This window comes from Nematolebias whitei, chromosome 1 (genome assembly GCF_014905685.2).
Source record: "Nematolebias whitei isolate Nwh7 chromosome 1, NemWhi1, whole genome shotgun sequence".
NCBI classification, from domain to species: Eukaryota; Metazoa; Chordata; class Actinopteri; order Cyprinodontiformes; family Rivulidae; genus Nematolebias; species Nematolebias whitei.
The window spans coordinates 83,072,924-83,087,815 of record NC_056498.1 but is presented as its reverse complement, the minus strand read 5'-3'; the positions used below and the strand labels follow the sequence as shown (position 1 = coordinate 83,087,815).

The 14,892-nt window shown below is 38.5% G+C and overlaps 1 protein-coding gene across 1 annotated transcript in view; it reads left to right on the top strand.

The window, feature by feature from the left end:
• Positions 1 to 2,705: 2,705 nt before the first annotated feature.
• The window catches only part of LOC119420440 (ankyrin repeat domain-containing protein 1-like), a 30,032-nt gene continuing 17,845 nt past the window's right edge, over positions 2,706 to 14,892 (top strand). The window contains exons 1-3 of the mRNA XM_037687838.1: positions 2,706 to 2,732; positions 5,690 to 5,872; positions 7,197 to 7,325. Of these exons, the coding sequence (XP_037543766.1) occupies positions 2,706 to 2,732; positions 5,690 to 5,872; positions 7,197 to 7,325 (339 nt within the window). The remainder of the gene's footprint in view (positions 2,733 to 5,689; positions 5,873 to 7,196; positions 7,326 to 14,892) is intronic.

Below are 14,892 nucleotides of genomic sequence, written 5' to 3'. Positions count from 1 at the left end.
CTGCAGGTTTGTTTGTTTTTTTTTGTTTTTTTTTAACAAATAGGATGGCTAAAAGGAAAAGGTAACAAAACAAACAAAAAAAAACAGCTAGATTCCAAGACAAATGTAGAAAACTAAAAACAGGAACATGTCAGCATTGGACCCTGCCAGCTGTCCAACAGATTCTTAAAGACACTTAGAGAGGTCAAGGCCAAGAGATTCAAATCTTTTTATTCCAGGAAACAGGAGCGGAATAGGAGAAGGCCCTTTTGTCTAGTTCAGTCCTCATTGAGGGAACACTGCAGGTAATAATGTCCTGAGAGCGCACGCTGTAGCTGCACTCATGCAGAGACATGTAGGAGGAGATGTATGAAGGCAGCAGACCAAGAAGTGATTTAAAGATGAAAATGTACCAGTGAGAGAGTCTGCGTGAAGTTAATGATGTCCAGTTAACCAGTGAATACAGAGTGCAATGGTGGGTACGATAATCACAGCCAGTTATGAATCTTAGTGCACCATGATAGACAGCATCCAACATCTGCAGGGTTCGTGTAGGAACGTTCATGTAAATAATGTCACCATAATCAATTGAGGGAAGGAAAGTCACAGATACAAGGCGTTTTCTAGCATTCAGGGTTAGACAGGATCTGTTTCTGAAAAAGAAACCCAGTTTACTTTCAGTTTCTTTACCAAGTTTTCCACATGAAAGAGAGATGTGAGTCGACCAAGATACCCAAATATTTATAGGAATCAACAAACTCAATGGGGACACCATTTGAGGATAAAATCGGAGGAAGAACTGCTGCGACCAACTTCCTATTTGAAAAAAGCATCCCTTTGGTTTTGTCGGCATTTAGGACAAGTTTGAGGTGGAACAAATCAGTCTGGATGATGTTGAATGCAGATTTCAAAAGCTGAAAAGCCTTAGCAACAGTTTTAGCTCGACAATAAACAACTGTGTCATCAGCATAGAAATGTATGGATGCATTAGGGATGTTTTTACCTACATTATGTATGTAGATTGTGAAGAGGGTGGGTCCTAAGACTGAGCCTTGTGGTATACCATTGTTGACTGTTAAATAACTGGAGGAAGTACCATTATGTTGAACACATTGCCTCCGGTCTGAAAGATAGTTAGAGAACCAACCAATGGTGTGTTCTGAGAAACCGATTTCTGAGAGTTTATGACACAATAACATCTCTCATCCAAATTCCAAAAGCAAACTATCTAATAGTTACACTTTATCTTGTGTGTATAAAAACCAAAATAAATTCTGTCCAAAAAATTATTATTTGTTTTAGATGAAAGAAAATTAACCATTATTACTTATCTTAGAGTGTTACATCATTAAGTACAAGTATTAACTAAACAAATACTTCTTCAAAATTAGTTATTTTCCAAATTCTTATTCTTTGTTACTTTGTTGTTGTTGTTTTTGTTGACGATTCAGTTTTTATTTAGTTATTTTTGTAATAAAATTTCAAAGAAAAATTTGGTCTTCTCCTCATGTAGGTAGATATTTGTTATAATATAGAGTTCCCTGTAATTAACAAATTCTACTTAGTGATTGAGTTCTTATTAGAAACGGGTGAATAAATTAAATAAGCTGTTACTGGTCAGTAAACCCCTCAGTTTAGAAAAAGCATATAAATGTAGAAAGGTTAGGAGAAAGCATCGCTCTTTTGCCTCCTCACATCTTCAACAATGTTGTGCAACTTCTACCTAAAACACACTATTCCAGATTGAGCCAAATATTTTCATGAACTTTTTGTTTTTCAGAAGACAAATAACAAATTGTGACATAAACTAAATAATAATGGGTGAACAGAAACAGGTGTGTTTAATGCTTACACATTGACATTTTAATTAAAGATAAAATTTGTTACGTAAAGTCTAAATTGTTAAGAAACACATTTAATTAGAAAAGTACTAGAATTAGAAATACACTATCATTTGAAAAGCAGAATGTTATTTAAATATAAATCCAACAAAGTTAAGTCAGGTCCTCTGGACGGTTTGTGTTGAAACGTTTCTTCTTTCATCCAAAGGACTTCATCAGTCTGAGGAGCCACAACAAACTTAGTCCCACAAGCAGCACACTCCCATAGTGGACCAACCAGTTTGATGGTGATAAGATGGTTTCTGGAGTCCACCCTCTCCCCCGTCGACTCCTCTGAGGCAGCCATGGCCTCTGAGTTTGGTGTGGCTCCTCGCACTGATGAAGTCCTTTGGATGAAACACGAAACGTTTCAACAAAAAAAAGAAACCATCCAGAGGACCTGACTTAACTTTGTTTGATTTTTTTACCTGGATTATTAAGCATGAAATTTGAATTTATTAAATATTTATGTTTTTTTTTTTTTTTCTATTTTTGCTGTTGACAACATTACTCTGAAACAAAAAGAAATAAATCCAACAAAATAAATTTACATACAGCAGCATTATAAGCAGAGTGGCACCTCTTAGTTCTCCCCATATCTTTACACACTGATGCCCAAACTGGACAGGACTGGGGGCTGTGGGGGGTTAGGTGTTGATATGCTGGTAGCACTGGGCGTGCCTTATGAGTACATGAAAACTGTAATATGATCTGAGCTCAATGACAAACTTTTTTTCCTACTGAGGTTTGACAGATATAAGAGCTAAGAGCTGTGGACACCAGTGGACTTAAACCTACCTCTAGGATCCCACAGAGCCACTAAACCACCACAGATCCAGGGTAGGAATGGGACTGCTCAGTGTGGAAGAGCTGGTAAGCTGGGATCATTAACTGGTACCAATAATGATTATTAAGGAGGGGAGTGAGCCAAATGGAAAATTTGAATACATGATTGAGATTTTTTTATGTACTTTAGAACTTTAAAATTAACCAGAAAAATGTTTGTTTGTTTGTTTGTTTGGTCTTTTATCTTATTGCAATGTTTTTAAACTAACAAGGGGGATTATTGTATCAAATAGATATCTTGATATTGAAAAATAAGGTATTAACAGAGATTGTAGTTGTGTATATTGTGTAGGATTATATACTAGATCCAAAAACCAGTAGATAAAATAAGGCAAAGGAACTCAATCATTCCAGATGGGTTGGTTTCAATGGTTTTATTGCATATTTAGGAGTCTTGATGTCTATGTATTATTACGTGTTCTTCTTTTTATGACAATTTTTGCTTTGCTACTTCCCTACACCTTTGGGAAACCTATCAGACAATTTAATCTGTGTATTATATGGTGTAAAAGAAGGCCACAAAAAACTGAAAAGGACCACGTAGGCGACAGCAGGATTTTGGTGAACTGAGCTAGAATATTCTGCAGTTTGAGCTCGGTCATGCTTCACAGCAGAAACATCTTTCAAACTTTAAATGGGTCACAGAAAGTTAGACTTTATAACTGAAGTGGCATTTGGATGTGCTGAATGGTTTTTACACAATCATGGTTTAAGTTGCATCATTTTTTAGATTTTGCCACTAAATTTTAGTGTGATGATGTCACTCAGCATTATCTGAGCTGCTACAAGTTACCAGAGTTTTTGCAAACTCTTTTTACTCACACAATTCTTGTACTTCTTATACAATTTTTTTTACATCCAAAACTGTGCAGTATTTTTTCACCCAGTCTGCCTTTCACTGCCATAGGAATGATGGTTTTCTTGGAAATCCCAAAGAGTGCAGAGTGTGTGCACCCAGACTCCTACATGCTTCCATCTTATCAGAGTTTTGTCTTCAAAGCAGGAAGTGAATAGTCTTTTTTAACTTGGCACATCTTCTACATAAGTTACATGAAAATCTATGAGCCAAAAGCTTTCTTCTACTCATGGTTCAAGAATATATTTGATAAAACTTATAGTTTTTGTACAGTGGCTTACAGTTTAGCCTATCTTTGCCCCTGCATAGAGAATTGCTGTCTCTTTTCATTCTGCTGCTGAAAAGGATCATGTCAAACAGGTTCAGCTGATGCTACCTTACTGACTTTTGTATTATCCAGCAGGATTTTCTTACACACACACACACACACACATATATATATATATATATATATATATATATATATATATATACACATTGTATATATATTTATTTTTGCTGTCCTAATAGATTTAGCATCATTTCAGAGTTCATGTAATCTCAATTTAGACTTTTTCAGAGGGTTGTCAGACTTTAGGATTGAAAGTAAAAACAGTAAAAAAAATAATAATATAAAAGAGCAAACAAGAAGAGGTTTCAAAATTAAAAGCATAAATACGCTTCAAAAAAGGAGTCTGGCTCTGTCAAAGCTTAGCTCATGCATATTCCTTATGTTGGACATGGCCTTTTCAAACATTTCAACGGCCCCACAAAGTAGTCAGGATCCCAGACAGACTGCGCTGAACTGTATGATAAAAACTGTACACAGCACAGCTACTTCCATGAACATCACATGAAGCCGGTAGAGTTTTGCAGCTGTCAAGCAGACAACTTTTAGTAAACCATGAAAACGATGGGTGGGGTGGGCCGACATGCAGCCCTGCAAGCAGCTGTCAGACGTACCCACCCATCCCATTGTTTACACCAGTAAGGCAACAGTGTGAACAGAAGTCTGATTTCATGACAAGGGTCATCAGGTCAATACCAAAAAGATGGAAAATGCATAGCACCTGGTGTCCCACACCAGGGTTGTGGGTTAAGATCATTTTATACTAAGAAAGGAAAGATTTGTCTATTGGTCAAATCTTGAAAAAATCATTACCATTTGATGCAATATCACGTGATGATTAAAGTTTGTGTTGAGGGACACTCAGCTACTACTGCTGGACAAAAATATCCTCTGTTTTGATGATGATGTCACTCTGATTGATGGGTTGTTGGTTCCTTCACCTTCTTTGAGACGGAGCACGCTGCATGTGTGAAATTCTCCTTCGTAGTCAGGTTTCAACCTGTGAGTCAGTGAGTCAATGAGCTAATAATTCCTCTTGCATCCAGAGGAAGGGAGATGTATCCAGGTGGGTGTGGTCAGCGACACCTGGAATGGTCCGTCCCACCTTGGAGATGTTTACACCTGATGATTTACCAAGACTCTTGCAAATCTGTTGCTGTGCTGCATCCTGCTGGAATTAAAAGATGTGGTGGGAGTTTGTTCAATGACTGAGATTTATTCAGAGACCTCTTCCCTCGAGGTCATGTGACCTCACTGTGGCAGCTAGAGGCTAAGAGATCTGTCAGGCTTTTTCAATGAGAAAAATGGTGTCTTTGTTTGCAAATTACGTCACCGTGGTAACTCGTAATGCAAATAAAAGTAACGACACGCATCACGGTAACGAGCCGGTCATTTTGATATAACATTTGTGGGGGTACACATTGTGGTTTGGGCCACATTAAAGTTGATAGAAGAGCATGACCCTTTTCAGGTGAATAATAATGGACGGCCCTTTCTAGGCAGTCTCTATTGCGTTTTGACTGTTTGACTCCAAAAGTTGATGCGCATCCGTTGATTCTATTCTGCAAGTTTAATGAAAGCTCGTTTGTTAGAGCATAAGACATTTTGGTAACAAGTGCACAGAAACAAACTAAATATTACTGCTGCTCCTTGGCGAGGGGTGTTAGGGATGAGAGCAGCAGAACATCAGTCGCACTCTGGATACACATTTTCTTAGTCAAATCAGCTCAATTCTAATTCAGGTATTGAGTATTTCAGACAGAGTACCTGTGCCTAAATAACTCTGCCCCCTTCCTCCAGGTGACTGGTAAGAGGTCAGAAGGAAAGGATGCTGGTGACTTCCATGGAGGTGTGTACGAGGCAGCTGTCAATCAGGAGAAGCAGGATAACCACAGGTCGCAGCAGGACTTGAAGGTGGGGGAAGATGCCTCGGAAGAAGGGAACAACGGCAGCAAGCTGGAGATCAATGTGGTGGCTTTAAATGTGAGTCCAACTGCTAAGAGAGTTTGACACTGCAGTGTTGCACAAGCACACTTATTCTGTGTTTATAGTATTTAATTTGGGCTTTCAAAGGAGGAACCATTTCTAAAGGTCAAATTAGCTGTAAAAGGTCAGGAAATCTGTATTACATCTTCGATTTTTATTAAACTACAAGTCAGAAAGAATGAGCATTCCTTAAATGCACAATACATTGCCAGGTCCGGAGTGGCTGATCGGGAGGACCGGGACATTTCCCGGTGGGCCAGTTTGATATACGGGCCACGGGGCCAGTGCTCAGTCGTGGTCATGCGTTTATCACCGTATGTATGTCTGTGTTTATCACCATTTATCTTAACCCGCTTCCTCCTTTTTGGAACGCTGGGGTCGCTGGTGTCCATATCCAACCATCACTGAGCGAAGGGTGGGGGACACTCTGCACAGGTCTCCAGTCCATCACAGGGACACATAAAGACAAACAACCATTCACTCTCACTCAGACATAGAGACAATTTAGAGTTACCAATCAGCCTAACATGCATGTTTTTGGTCGGTGGGAGGAAACTGGAGTACCTGGAGAAAACACACACATGCGTAGAGAGAACCATACCATACCATTTTATTTATAGAGGACTTAAAACAGCGACAAGGCCAAACAAAGTGCTGTACAGACAGAGAACATGCAAACTCCACCCAGAAAGGCCCCGGGACAGAATTTGATCCGGAGACCTTCTCACTGAGGGGTGGCAGCTCTACCAACTGCGCCACTGTGCCGCCTAACATTTGTTTCTTTAGTTTAATTTGCAGTTCCACTTTGTGTGCTGCCACCTAGTGGTATTTAGGAGTATAACATGTTTTAGTCATCTTGTTTCTGCACTCAAAACTTAATTTATTAAATGTTAGAATGAAAGACTGTCTAAATCTTAACATAGTTCAATATTTTTGGAGCTAAAAAACAATCAAACAATCACTAATATCAGAGTTCTGCTTTCTCTGATGATATAATTCAGCCACAGTGAGATACAAAATCCGTCTTCCGTAAACTTATTAATTGTTGAACCCTGTACTAGCTATGATTTTTGCAGATTTTGTGCATGTAAATGCCGCTGTGACAGGTCTTGTAGATTTTTTCTTCTGTTTTGTTCTAGACTTCTTCTACATTTAGGTCAGAGAAGGTTATTTTCTAATATTTTCAAATTAGAATCTATTCGGAGGTGACAGCCATCTTGGAATTATTATTAAGCATGAAAGGTTAAAGGTCACCTAAAATAAAAAAGAGTTTAGGATTTGCTGAGTTTTTGCCCTGAATGTTTGTTTTCTCCAACCGCAGACGGATAAAAATGGGAGGCTGAAGTTGGAGACGGTTGATGACTTGTTCAACATCCTGCAACTGAGGAAGAAGAGGAAGGAGAGGAAGGCTCCTGATCACAAGAAAAAACAGCCAGAGGCAGAGACCATGGTGAGATGTGGTTGATATGTAAGACTGGGTGAAAATATATAAGCAGACATTTTATTATTAATACATACTGTAGACCCGAAAGTCACAGATTCAATCCCGTCATTGCACTTCTCATGGTGTCATGAGACATTATTGTTGTTATTATTATTATTGTTATATGTGGTAAAAAAAAAAATTGGGGGGTGGGGGGTGGGGTGCTGTGTAGACTATGGGTCTGTTGGATGACTGGGTCCAAAGAAGCATCAAACAGCAACATATTTTTCTGAATCAGCTTTCTCTACAGAATGAAAGTATCTGAAAATAAATAAATAAATAAATAAATAAATAAATAAATAAATAAATAAATAAAAGTATTCATATTTATATTGCAGCTTTATGCAGCAGTAAAAGTGTATTGTTTTAAGAAAGCACAATAGTGTATAAGCATGAACAGATCAGATTATTTAAAATTTAGTAGATAATGGCCAATTATGTCCAGATTTTCTTTTTGCTAGATTTAAAAAAACATATAAACAATGCATCAAAATGTGTAGCTCCATTACAAACAGTGTGCTATGAGTTGTGTAAAATTCACAAAATATATAAAATATTTCATCAATGGGATTTTGGTGAAATACGTGAGAAAACCCAGTCCTTAATAGAGTAGCTACTACTACTGAGTCATCCCTCACAGTAAAACATCATTAAAAGTTTAAACCTGTCACAGAAAGACTGAACAGATATTTTGATATATTTAATATTCTTTTATACAATAACTATTTAGGTTTTGTGATTTAAGGGATTTCATGGTCTCCTCTGAAATACATTGTACAACGTAAAAACTTTGATCACCTGCCATTGTATTTGAGCTCTGGGTTTTCTCTTTAAAACTGGAAGTAAATGATCTTGCAGAAGCGAGGTAGTCCTGCTGTTTGAATAATAAACATGTTCAAAAAAACTAATGCTACAGTTTTGTTCCCAACATAGTCACAGAGTCAAAGTGGGTGTCTCTAAGTCATTCCAAGAGTAGAGCTGTATTTTACTCTTGAGCTCTTCTCTTACACAAAAATAAGCCATGATGAGTACGGGAGACGTGGACACCAAAATAATGAAAACGCCAAGAATGCAGTTTTATAAACTGTGCACACAAAAATAGTCTGATGTTTTTAAACTGGCTGCTTAAAAGCACAACAGCCACAAACACTCAGAATTTAATGAGTGAAACTTTACTTATTTTACTGCAATTCTGAATCAACAATTTGTCTCCGATGGCCACAGACTGTGATACTACTTTTCAAAGTCAAAGTCAGTTTCTTTATTGTCATACGCACCACATGTGATACATGTAGTGGAACCAAATGGTGTACACAGGGTCCAAGTTACATCCAACAAAGTATAAAATGTAAAAGAACAACAGTAATAAGATCTAAGACATGAACTAAGAAAAACATTAGACTAAAAATGTGCTAAGCACTAATAGTACACAAACAACACACCAAACAGCAGCACGAACATGAGTCTGTGTGAGCAGATGAGTACGAATGAACACAGCAACATGAAACAGATCAGCAGCAATATGAAACGGATCAGCAGCAACATGATGTGATTTTTCACAGTGATTATTCTGGTTGGAGCAGTCGTCCTCCAGTGGGAGAGTTGGGGCTTCGATTCCACCAACAGTCACATGCTGAAGTGTCCCTGGACAAGACACTAAACCCCTCATTGCCTCTGATGTGTGTCCCATCGGTGTATGAATGTGATCTATAGCACTAATTATCTAGTAGAGTGCTGTATGAATGGGTAAATGAGGGCATAAATTGTAGTGTAAAGCACTTTAAGTAGCTTGATATGATAGAAAGACTATATAAGTACAGTCCATTTACCATTGAGTCAGAGAGATTGTAGTGAACCTGATGACCTGATGATCTGACCCTCATCTGACCCTGATGACCTCAAATCTACCAGATGGACAGAGACTGTTATTTTCATTGATCTGAATAAGTCTGAGCCATCTGATGACTTTCTTTCTTGAATTAATCAAGCAGAAAAGACAATCCTCTATAATCATTACTGTCTTACAAATGTTTTGATAATCAAATTGTGTTAGTTTCACTCAATGCTTACAGGTTGAAAAGAACTACTCATTTTTATTTTACATAAACAGTAAGTAATGATTTTTATTCCTCATTCAAAGAAGAAATCACCTGAATATGCATTTCTTGATTTTCTGTCTGAAATGAGCCAAGTCGTAAGTATGTGAAAGTTGAAGCTTCGGTCAACTAAATGTTTACTGAAGAAGAAATGTCATGTTTAACTATTTGAGAAGATAATCAGAATAGAGACTCCACGAAGTCTGCTTTTTGCAATAATCTCTCTGTCAGTTGTTAAACAAATTTCATTCTCTGACCTCGACTTTTGATAAACACCTTACGTCAAAACCACACCTCTTTCTGGTACATCCACGAATCAGAAAGCTCTAAATTGAACCGGAAGTCGACCCATTTAAAATGTGGCAACTTTCCAGTTCAAGTTAGTTCTGAACAGTTCTAGAGCGTTGGAGCGTTGGAGTTTCCAGAGAGTTATGAGTCTGAGAGTTTTAGACAATGAAGAGTTGCTGAGAGTTAAAGAATGAAAGGAGTTCAGAATTCTTGGATGCAGAACGCGTTCAAGATGATCCAGAGACGTCTTGGAATTATAATTTCTGTTTGAACGACCCACGCACGACTCTCCAAGGATTTTAGCAGTTCTCAACGGAGACGCTGAAAAGTCTGAAGGATTCTTACTGAGCTGATGAACTTCAACAAGGTAAAGTTCTTCTTCGACCAAGTGTACCGTGGACGAGCTGAGATCTGACGAAGCGTGCAATTTCTGGTCAAACAGATTAAATTCCCTCACATATTCCTCTGTAAGATAAATCTCCGTTTCATCTTAAACTCACCTCTCTCTCATAAATCAGTACAGATATTTTAGAAATATCTGAAGCAAAGTCCTCAAATCACCGCCGAGTGATTTGAAGTTCATTATTTGTGAAACTGTCTGTTATTATTTTCATATTTTGCCAAATTAATGTAAATGTTTGATGTTAAACTTTGATTCTGAAAATAAATGACTCCATTCATTTGATGGGTCAAAGGTAATAACGTCTCTCGTTACATTTCTGTTGAACTCAACACACGACATTACACAGTCAGAAAGATGAGGAACTCGTGAAAAGTATGCATAAATATATACCACATATATTTGTCATACAACTAGTGGCACGTACCCACGTGACTCACTACAAACTGGTGGCTCGCACGTCTCATGAATGACTGTTAATTCGTGTAAAGATTGATTTAAATGTTGGCATGTTGAAAAAGTAACAGTTTATCAGCTGTGAATGTTTAACGCAGCCGGAGCTGCGCGCTCGGAGCTGCGCCTTTCAAGCAAACGCTGCATGTTCTAAGCGTTGGGCTGGCAATGTTTTAAGAGCTGAAATTGTGTGTCATATGTCTTTTTAAAGCTGAAATTGTACGTCTGTTACGTGTAACTAAAAGCTGATGAGCTGTGGAAGACGTTATTCTGTTTAAAAGTACGAGGTTCTGCTAAGACCCGGCTGTGGGTTCGGTTCTGTTCAGTTTGAACGAGTATTTTGAATAGATGGATAAACGTTTTAAAAGCTGAGCGCCGCCTCAGGACACAGTTAGGAGTTGTTTCGTTACAATTTTTAACAGAAAAAGTGCATTTTGATGGTTTAAAAGACGAAAAAGTGACGAACTATTTCACGCTAATCTAACTTGCTAGTTGGAGAAAACGCTTCGTGATTGGTTGAATTCGCTGTTGTGGAGCGCTCTGATTGGTTGAGAAGGCTGACTGGCGTGGCTACGTCACTTCCTCTCACCCTGCGCTGCTTTGCCATTGGTGATTTCAGTCACGTGACCCGGAAATGAAATTCGTTTTCATAGGGAAATAAAATCTGCTTTTTAAAGCTGAAAAACGCCTCTAAAGTGATTGTTGACACACTGGTTAAATGCTTCGAAGCTATTTGCTGAAATTTTGCTACGTTAGAGTTTAAAATTCGTCAAAAAACGATGTTTTTAAACAACGCTAGCGATGCTAATTTTAAGCTAAACAGCTAACGACCGGAGTTTTAACTACGCTTAAAATCACTAAATGAAGCTGCTATATAGTTCCAAAAACTCATGTTCAGGCTAAGAAGTCGTGTTTGTTGAAATTTTGCCACTTTTGTGTAAAAAATCCGTTCAGAAATGTTGATTTTAACCGAGTTTAGCCGAAGCTAACTTCAAGCTAAGCAGCTAACAACAGGATGTCAACCGAACGCCACAGGAAGTTATAGCACCCCTAGTGGACAACACAAACAGTGACGGAGTTATAATTGTTGAGGTAATACTGACATCTCCTGGCGAGACGTGAGATCACAGGTTTCACTTCGTTTTTAGGTAAAGAGTGAAATTAAACGTTTTTTTTTATTTTTCTGTAAGGCAATTTTGAGTTAACAAACTTCCTCAAAGCTGAATAAAACACTGTTATCTTACATTTTAAAAAGTAATAGGTATTTATGCAAAGAAGCATTTACCAAAAAAATTTTATTCACTGATAAATCCTTGAGAAACAGGTTCATAATAAAATTAGAAACTTTTTAAAAAAACAGATACAGTTACAAATATTCACAGAGTTGAATAGTTTACTCATTTTGCTTGAAGGATAATACACGTTTAATTGCAAAATCACTAAATAAGAGTAAATTTATGAGGAAAAAGAGATTTTTCTGTTTAAATTGCCACCTAAACAAAAATCTTTCTATTTAATTTTAAATAGAAGCTTTACAGGAGGACAGGAGTAAATACAGTTTTTCTGAAGAAAGACTGATTATTCCTCATCATCAATTTCTTTTCTCTTTTCACCCACCTGGGTTGATGAGTAACTGTTTAAAATAGCAAATTTCTGGAACAGAACGGTTTAAAAAACGTTTTAAACTAATATTGCTGTGAGACTAAAGAAAAATTTGCAGGTTTATAAAAAATTCAGTGTTTTAGAGTAAATACACTAAAAAACAGCTTGGTACTCTAGTATCTGTGGAAAATAAGCACAAAAAGTAACACTGCAAAAAGAGCATTTACTTAAATATTCATGAATTGGGGTAAAACCTGAGAAAGGTACCCACAGTTGAATAAGTGACTTATAACAGTACTTCTGTGTAAACCCAAAGCTAAAATAAGTGTGAAAACTCATTGACTTGAATACAAATATTTACCTGTAAAATATCTAAAGCTTGCAACTGTTCAAACAGATAAATTGCTACACAGTGAAAACATGACAGGTGTGTTAGAAAAAGATTTTGACCCAAAAAGAATGGCGGACTGCTTGGAGAATGCGTTCGCGCTCCTGGGAGCGTCCTTACATTCATATATGATTCAGACAGAGCGCATGAACCCAGAAGAGTTATTGGACAATCTGAAGGAGGTTGCAGAAAGTGTGACCTCTACAGAAATCACAAAGTCAAGTTATGAAAAGCTGGCTAAAATTGCAATTTTGCTGAAATAATCATTCTATAAGGCTGTTGAGAAAGCTGATTACCTCAAACAAAGGTTAGACAGTGAAATAGTGTTTGCTCAGGAAATTGAAGAATACGTCCTTCAGTTTAAACGTGAACACGAGGCCCGCATAAGACAACATTATGAACAGATGTCTCAAGAACAGCAAAATACAAGTGCAGAAATTGATTTGCTGAACAGCAAACTACAAGTACTTGAGGCGTCACTATCCGAAGCAAGGGACAAAGACCGTGTGCACCAAGCCACGTGTGCAGATAACGATGTGCTACAACAACAGTTGCAGCTTGCAAAAACTGAACTGGAACAATGCAAAATAGATAAACAAAATCTACAAAAGCTACATATGCGCTTAGAAGGTGACTACTGTACATCCCAGGAACATTTAAAAAATTGTGAGGCGAAACTAATAGCAGCAATAGAAAAAGGTCAGAATGTTGTTCAAGGTGACCTGGAATCCAAACCAGACCTTGAACAAAGTCGGACTAATACACCAATTACTCAACGACCTCTTTACTCACATGGTGCTTTTAGACCCATCCAATCACCTACACAAACGGGCAGAGTAACACCCCCACAACTGATCACGCATGTGAGACCATTGATATCTTCTCCATCAATGGATGACTTGCAAAAAATCTCAAAATATGTACAACGTTTCATCCCTGAACCGTTGGGCTCCGCTGGAACAAAAGCGTACCTCAGAGATCTGGATTTCAGATTGAGAGCTTATCCAAACGCTACGGTAGAAGATAAAATCAGTCTGATACGACTCACTTCGGACAGAGAGGTGTTTACCTTCATCGAGTGTCTACCAGATGCAACGAGAAGGGATTACAAACTTCTGTGTGAAGCTCTGATCAAAGAGTACGACTCCTGCGCAGGGCCTGCTGGGTATCCAGCCGCAGACAAGGTCACGCAGGGCAAGAATGAACATCCAAAAGTTTATTACAAAAGAATCTTCCAAGCTTATTTTGGTAGCAGAAATGAAACCGGAATGGAGGAAGAAGAAGGTTTTAAATTTGTTTTCAGCAAAAATCTCCATCCTGACATTCAAACGTCAGTGCAAATGATGGCAAATTACAGAGAAAAATCCATCAGTGAGATTAAACAGTGCGCTGTGAACGTGTTTGAGGCACGTTGTCATGCCAAGACGCCCATAGAAGTGTTTCCTGGTGTAAAGGTTAAACCCCACTCCCTAGAATTAGAAGGAAGGCGTGTATCGCCACCCCCTCCTAAAAAGGGAGAAAAAGGCAGTATTTTCAGACTAACAAACCACATCATGAAGGTGCACGCTGGGATAAAAAGGCTCCTCCTTCAGAGGACGAACGTGATTATCGTAAATGGGACCAGCGGAGGACGCAAAAAAATGGGAACCGAGAGGAACCCCAAAAAGACGTACCTACCCGCCCCCCACCTCGGACGAAACGTCCAGAGGCGAAAAATTCACAAAAATCCCAGAAAAAAGGCCCTCCACCTCTGAGCTCGGAAGAGACAGAAAAATTGCGTGAAATGTTAGAAGATTTGAAACACACTGACAAGGGAAGCCGACCAAAAGCACTATGCAGTGAGGTACTCACTACAGCATCTCTGGGCGCGAATGACAACACTACAGATGTCGGTGAAACACACCAAGACGCTGCTGTTGTTGCCTCAAACAACCCCTCATCGGATGAAAGGGGGGTAATCACACACACAAACGATGACCAGTCATCGCAGGCTGAACACGCAGAAACAGCTACAGCTGTGCTGACGGTTCAGACAAACCAAGATTACACAGATAAATCTGAACGCGTGAAAAAGCGTCAGAAAAAAACCAAAAGGTTTCTGTGTAACTTTATCAGAAAGGGGGCCGCCAAAAAGGCGTACCTGTCAGTAACACTCGAAGGTGTCCTCACACACGAAGCACTCCTGGACGGTGGGGCAGACATAACAATTATGTCAGCTAAACTGTTCGAGGAGCTGAGGACAGCCGCAGCCGAGAAAAACAGGATAATACCTCTATCTGATTGTGCTATAGAAATGCAGGGTCTCTC